The sequence below is a fragment of the Arachis duranensis genome, chromosome 6 (assembly GCF_000817695.3).
Source record: "Arachis duranensis cultivar V14167 chromosome 6, aradu.V14167.gnm2.J7QH, whole genome shotgun sequence".
Classification (NCBI taxonomy): domain Eukaryota; kingdom Viridiplantae; phylum Streptophyta; class Magnoliopsida; order Fabales; family Fabaceae; genus Arachis; species Arachis duranensis.
This window is the reverse complement of record NC_029777.3, coordinates 96,477,844-96,485,379: the sequence shown is the minus strand read 5'-3', so window position 1 is coordinate 96,485,379 and position 7,536 is coordinate 96,477,844. Positions and strand designations below refer to the sequence as shown.

The window sequence follows — 7,536 nt, the reverse complement described above, 5'->3', positions numbered from 1 at the left end:
ATTTCTTTAGTCCATATTAAACTTTGTATCACTTTCTTAGAGTAATATAATTATTTTTACTTTGGAAAAAAAAACCTAGATACAATAAAATTAATATATCTTATATAGAATATATATTTTCTAAAAGATTTTTTTAACTAATTTTAAATCAATTTTTTATAAGAAAAAACCAAATCAATTCAACCAATTTACCTTTTGCAAATGAATTTTCGGTCTAACCATACAAGTCAGGTGATCAGTTTTGATTAATGCGATTAAATCGGCCAATTTGATTAGATTTTCAAAACCATGCGTGTAAAACAGAAAACTTTGTTTCTACTTTCTATGATATCTCCATTGATCAAGAACATACTTTTTACACCAAACCAGAAATGTTATCTAGGAGCCAAATCAAATTATATTTGTGACATGTTTTTATCGAACTTATATTTATATATGGAAAAATCTAGGGGCCTGCAACTTTATATATTATTGTCTCAATAACCGCAATTAATGAGGAAATTGTGGTCTTTACATATTAAACCTTGGAGATATTACAATAAGGAAGACTTTATAGAACCACTATCCCGAACAAAAATTGCATAAGCCAATTTTTTTTCTGTTCAAACAAAACAAAATGAATGCATATTTACATTCGATTCTCACAAAACTTCCCTCCAATGCGAGGGAAATGTTCTTAGTTCAACCCATTTGAGAACATTTTCGGAGCTGACCTTTTGGAATGATATCCTTCTTCGAAACACTTATAATTCCACATTGTTCCTCAACGTTCTTAATGAGAAGTTTCAGTAGCAGAACCTTTGAAAGAGTTCTACGAGACCCCACCATGATCAACTTTTTCTACAAGCACAAAACATAAATCATTGGTTATAATCATCTTAATAACGTTTAATTAATGCTTTGCGTAAACGAAGAAAACGATGGCTTCAATAACTGTTAGAGAAACACAATTGCAAATGCTCCAAAATGCAAAATGACAATAATGCCATACCCAACACCAACAGCTTTTGAGAGAATAGGAGATAAACTAGATGTCCGAAGAGTGTAATAGAAATGTTTGTCATACCAAACACGAATCTATTTATCTATTTATTAAAACACAGCTGAACCAAGTGTTCTAATGCATTTTTAATCTTTTAATTTTTTAACATTATGTCATCAACATAAGTAGTTAATTGGCATAACTGTTTATTATTTATCTAATAGAATTACTTTTTAATTCTTTGGTGTCTAGTTAAATTATTTTTAAATTTTTTATTTCTACTCCTCAGGTACTCATTATTATAGTGTAGAATTCTTTTTCATTTTTTTCCTTACTTTCATAATATTTATTTTTCTTTAAGTTATTCTATAATTTTCATATTCTCTTACTCTTTACTTTATATAATACTATATGCCTTCAATATTAATATTATTTCTCTTTATTAGATATAAACATAATTCATCCTCTTTTATACTCACTCTTTCTTATAATTATTACATAAAATTGTAACTTAGAATTCTTCTTCATTTTTCTTCTCACTTTTATGTCATTTATTTTTTTTAGATTACTCAATACTTTTTATATTCTCTTACTTTTTACTTTTAATATTATATAGTTTTGATGTTAATATTATTTCTTTTTAATGAGTATAAATTGAGTAATAAAACATAATTCATCCTCTTCTTTCGTACTAACTCTTTCTTATGTTTTTTTTTAATATAAATCAACATTCACTTCACACCTTTTCTTTATCTCCTCTTTTCACATAATATCATATCTCTTATTCTCTTTCCTCCATTCTTACTAATATTTTGCACAAATATTTGAAAAATTTGAAGAATTCGGTTGATGGCCACAACTTTTTTTTTAATTTGCTAAAACATATGTATTAGGTAATAATTCTTAAAACGATATACCTTTATAATTTTTAGTTTTTATTTTATTTTTTATCTAATTGTATTCATTTGTTATATTATATCTTTTTCTTTCAACAATTTATATTTTTAATATCATTTAGTTATAATATATTGAAAATATATGGTACTAACTACTATCGTAAGTCATGAAAATAAAATTAGAAAATTGAATGTTAATTTCAATTATATATCATGTCCTTTACAAGGTCTTTAGTTTTTCCATTTTTAGTCTAATTATATTCATTAATTATATCATCCAACTTCTTTTTCTTTTCAATTATTTATATTTTTTAATATTATTCAGTTGTAATATTATTGAAAATATATAATATTATCATATGAGTCATGAAAAATAAAATTTAAAAATTAAATATTAATTTTGACTATTGAAATATTATATTTAAAATTATTTATATATAAATTTTTAAATATATATTAAATTAATTTATGTATTTTATATAATATATATCTATTTTATTTTCACGCAACGTAGATCTAGATCTAGTTAAGTGTAGTTTCAGTTTGAAATAAATTGTCAGAGCAAGAAATATTATGATAGCCTAAAGTTATGCAACGCATATGCAGGGTAAACTATTAAAATAATATTTGAAAGTCTATATTACTAATGAAAATAATTTCAAAAAATACTAGTGATGACAAATAAAATCTCTAAGAATCTAAAAATATGATAAAAATGACCATATATTAAAAATACATTCTCAAAAAGATTTTAAAAATAAGATTTTAAAATATTTTTTTACAAGTATAATTAGAAAAGTATTTTCATCACTAAAATTTGGTAATTTTATATTAAATTTTTTTTATATTTTTGTGGAGGACAGAAATAAAAAAAAATGGAAAGTTTGGTAATTGGATTTTGCTTCGGTTTTTTGCATGTACCTCCTATATACTTATACTAAATATTCCCACAATAATTTGGATTAAATATATAAACATTTGTCAAATACAAAATTCGTCGGCTACTTAAAAAAAAAAGAAAGATAATTTTATTTTTGTTATGCTTTTAAATTTTTGGAAACTTATTTGCTGTTTGTATTTTCTAGAATTATTTTTATCAGCAATATAATTTTTTAAGGGTCATTCTAGTAGTTTAGCCATGCATTTATTTAAACAGTGACCATAGCACGACAAGTAAAGCTTAACAAATTATGTAGTATAGTGAAAAATGTTAGGTGGAAAGATATATATAAGCATTGGAGCACATTGAACTTACCCTAGCGCGAGTGAGTGCCACATTTATCCTGTGCCAGTCTCCGAGAAGAGAAGCAGCAAGGTTCGTTGGGTTTTCACTAGATCTTACGAAAGAGACTAATATGCAATCCTTATCTCTACCCTGGACGAACAAATGACCAATATATGGAGATACATATCAAAAAACGAAAGTGAGCTTTTAAGTAGTAAACTATTGAATCAGAAGCTTAACCCTGTAAAACCTTTGTAATGCATGACAGTTCCATTTGTTCATTTACCTGATATTTGTCAATGGTATGTATCTCCATGGTAGTCTCGGAAGCTGCTTTCCGGATGAGGTTTGCCTGTGAATTATAGGGGGTAATAACACCAATCTGCTCTCCTACAATTCCATTTCTAACCAATTCCGTTGCAACCTTGCATTATAAAGTGAATGAAAAAAAAATTTAGTGGCATGGGTAGTGAAAACAGGATTTCAGAATTCATGTTGCATATGTTGCCACTCGACTCGTGTATTGAGAATCACTGAATCACCTCGAAATGACCAAGATTTAGCACTCACTGTATCATAGGGAAAATGGCATACCTCGGCAATTATGTGAGCTTCAACTGGATTATTGACAGTCTTCTGATCTCTTACCTCCAAAGCGGGTAACATGTCTAAAGAAAAGAAATATAGATCTATCAATGCTGTGAATTTTAGAATAAAGGATGAAAAAGAAAAATGATATTTACAAACCAGTATCAATAAAAATCACTGGCCTGCTTGGATTTAAAACCTGCATAGGTATACAAATTCATAAGACCTTTATTTAATAATTTAATGGAATACAAAGTTACAAACAGATAATATTGATTCATATGGATGACCATCTATAGTGGGTATGAAAAATGTTAATATTGCTGATGTGATGATACATCATACATGACTGGGAATCTATGAAAATGTCTTTTCCACTAACAATCTATAGAAATTAAATCAAAACTAGTGTTTTACACCATCTTATCCAACCAGATTCATTCATTTAGATGACCATTTATTAAATCTGAAACCTTATTCATATACAAGATAGTAGATTTAATGAAAATGTGAAAGAAGATCATCAAGATATTTTAGAGCAACTGAACCGTGTAGCATAGTTTTGGCTTGCTAGCACAGCCCACATATTTACTCTACCAACAAGATCTGAATGTCACTTAACATCAAGGTTGAGATAAATCCTAAACAATTAAGCCAATGAAAATGTGGAAATCAAAAGCCTTACATCTTCTAGCCAAGTCAAGCCACAGTTTAGATTAGAAAACTCAAGTGTTGCATTAGCTATTTCAGATGAACCACACCTCAACCTGTCACCATATATCAAGGCATTTGACAAGTCCATAATGCCTTGACGCATCCGGTACTGCATATATTTAAAAATTGCACGTGATGTAAATGGAAAATGGAAAATGAATAAAAATGAACTTTGTGATCTAATGTGATGTGTGGTTGAGCATACCTGGCTCCGTAATTCCGCAATTGCCTCTGGATGTGTTTCGGAGAGTCTACAGAACAAACTTATCCCCATGCCATTCTCTCGGGCCTCTATGCTCTGAGAATAATCAGGTATGAATTTCCTAATAGAGTTTACCGTAGTAAAAGTTATACACAAGAAACATGAGTAATCACCTACCTGGACAAGTGGAGGCAATTGATAATGATCCCCAACAAGTACAAACACTGAAGCAAATGCTAGGGGGCCCAAGGACACCTGAAATGGCAACATTTGCAATATAATTTTCCTACACAATAATTGTTCATTTTCTTAACTCGTGCCAATGCAAGGACAATAGGCAAACTTTGGGGATGTGACCAAAACTTTGAACTTGTGTTTTCACACCCAAGGTAAGAAAGTGATGCTGTTAGTTGATGTGGGACCTCTAGTAATTTTATTTCTCGCAAGTTGCTGGAAACTGCGAAGCTCATTCTTATTTTGAAGCATAAAATGGCAAGCAAGAAAAATGTATCGGAGTGTGAACTTTTGAGGCTTCACGTGCAAAGGGTAGATGTTTGTCATGAATTTTTCTACTTAAGTTAGGAGGGACTAGTGTGGACCTACGGTTGGAGTCTTGGAAGAACTGAGCCTGTTCCAAGAGATGGTAACTCAACAAAACCTAATTTCACGGGGAAGCTAAGTTGTGCATGTGCGAGGCTATGCCCAATAAATTCCTTATTCCCAAACATGGGAGTGACTATATCATATACTCTATAGCTCAGTAGTAGAAGCTCCACAATATGCTATTGCTACACGCCAGAAATCTCCTTTAGCATGAATAAAGCTTGTCAATTCATGGCTAATCCTCTTGTATTACACTAGAAGGCTGCCAAACAAATTCTGCATCATCTAGGAGGAACAATGAAGCATGGTCTTCACCTAGTTTGGCCTCTTCAATCTTTGGGACTTAAGGTTTTTGTGGTGCAGACTGGGCTGCTGATGTGGATGACCACAGCTCACAGCTCGACATCAGGAGCTTTTGGGGTTTTTTTTTTTTGGGGGGGGTTCAAAGAAGCAGACCCTGGTGAGATTGAGAAATTAATATTGATTTAATACAGAATTGAAGCTTTGTATGGATCAGGCATGTCTCCCTAAATGACTTACTAGTTTTGAGACTAAGACATAGTCCAAGCTTAAGCAGTTAGGACTAAATGGGGACTACCAGATACAGGGCCAAAGGAACAACAACTATCAAATACAAGCAGAAAGCAAGCACCTTGAAGCCTAGGACTATAAGATATCAAAAGAAGTTATTTGTTTTCAGACAACAGCTGGGACAGGGTTATGAATTTTGCTTCTCTAGTATTTTACTCATCTTCTCCTTTGAGGTTTCTATACTAGATATGCTACAACGTTGATATCCCTAGTTGCATGACCCAATTAGTTATGCTTTATCAGTTAGCTTTCTCAAAAAAATTCTTAAGGAAACAAAAAACAAAAAATCCTTGAAAACTACATGCAACATGTGACAACTACAAGGTTCTACAGCATCTTTTATATTTCAATCATACATTCATATATCTGCATATATGTCAATAATGAGAATCATGATGAGAGAGTTAAAAAACATACAGGTAAGGTTGTCTGTCCAGCTTCATCCATAATGCATACATCAAATCTCATGTTGGCAAGCAAGGGACTGGAAATGCCAAGACAAGTAACTGCAACAACTCTGACTTGACCTAACCTTATTTTGATATCTTCAACATTTTGTATACTTGTTGCTGAGATGGAAACTTATTTCATAAGATGTTATACAAAATGATAAATTGAAATGAGAAGCACTAGGAATATATTGGCAAACCTGAAAGGCAGTGTCCTCTGACCACCTCATGCACTGCTTCTGGTCTTCCAATCCGAACAAAATCAATGTCCTAAATCCATTTGTATAAAATGGTGCTATAAAGTTAACAATTCGAGGAAATGTTGTATATTATAGACAATCCAATAATGGAGAGGCATGCATCAATTATTTCTAAAGATTGAGCTAGCAATACCATGAGCTCTCACCCAACTTTAGCAGAACAATGAGAGAACAAATGAAATAAAATTAAAAGGAGGATACATGGTGGAAGCTATCATGATACAGAATGGAAAAGAAAAATGCTTCTATATACATTCTTTACTCTTGGAGATGTCTGTTGTGCGCTTCATAAAGCATACAGAGTAAACAACCACTGAGACTAAAAAATAAAAATAAAGAAGGGAGTCATTGGCTGCATTTAGGTTATGCCATGTTCCTTTTGAAGCGTTTTAAGCTATTAAGTATATTTTAGACCAAAATGTCAAACTACTAAATCTGTTGTTCAATTTTAACCTACTTTCATATTTTGCAAACAATTATATCGTTTATGGCTCTTTGCATGTGCAATATTAGGTCTTCTTTTATAAAATACCTGTGCTTTTAATTTCATGAGTAAATTATCAACTGCAGAGTTTGTATAGGCTGTCAGCAAAATGGAAGAGCCCCTTTCCAGCAAGGCTTTCACAGCATGAACCAACGTAGAAGTCTTTCCTGTTCCAGGCATTCCTAATATAAGCGCATAATCTTTTGCTGCAAGTATCTGACAACAAGAAATAAAGGAGAGCCACAAGAAAGATTATTCAACTTGACATAAAATAAGCAGCTAGATAGGAAAAATTGAACAAATTTGAGATTCATTGCAAACCTTGAGAATTGCTTTACATTGATCATCATTCAAAGATTTCTTCGACCGAACATATGATATTGCTGGATCCTGACTGACTATAGATTCACAGTCAAACCTAGGAGCCTATATTCAGCATTGCCATAAGGACAGAGAAAAGAAGTAATCAGCATTGGAATCAGCACAGAGAAAAGTAAGTCATTAGCATTAAAGGTAACTTTTATGGTGGGAGTGTGTGCACG

At 31.3% G+C, this 7,536-nt stretch overlaps 1 protein-coding gene across 1 annotated transcript in view; it reads right to left on the bottom strand.

Moving 5' to 3' along the window:
- Positions 1-449: 449 nt before the first annotated feature.
- Positions 450-7,536, bottom strand: part of LOC107494791 (DNA replication ATP-dependent helicase/nuclease JHS1) — a 17,688-nt gene continuing 10,601 nt past the window's right edge. The window contains exons 23-34 of the mRNA XM_016115830.3: positions 7,316-7,420; positions 7,043-7,210; positions 6,451-6,520; positions 6,219-6,370; positions 4,785-4,862; positions 4,611-4,703; positions 4,377-4,514; positions 3,851-3,890; positions 3,698-3,771; positions 3,390-3,527; positions 3,134-3,253; positions 450-840 (exon numbers count right to left, since the gene is read on the bottom strand). Of these exons, the coding sequence (XP_015971316.1) occupies positions 682-840; positions 3,134-3,253; positions 3,390-3,527; positions 3,698-3,771; positions 3,851-3,890; positions 4,377-4,514; positions 4,611-4,703; positions 4,785-4,862; positions 6,219-6,370; positions 6,451-6,520; positions 7,043-7,210; positions 7,316-7,420 (1,335 nt within the window). The 3' untranslated portion in view covers positions 450-681. The remainder of the gene's footprint in view (positions 841-3,133; positions 3,254-3,389; positions 3,528-3,697; positions 3,772-3,850; positions 3,891-4,376; positions 4,515-4,610; positions 4,704-4,784; positions 4,863-6,218; positions 6,371-6,450; positions 6,521-7,042; positions 7,211-7,315; positions 7,421-7,536) is intronic.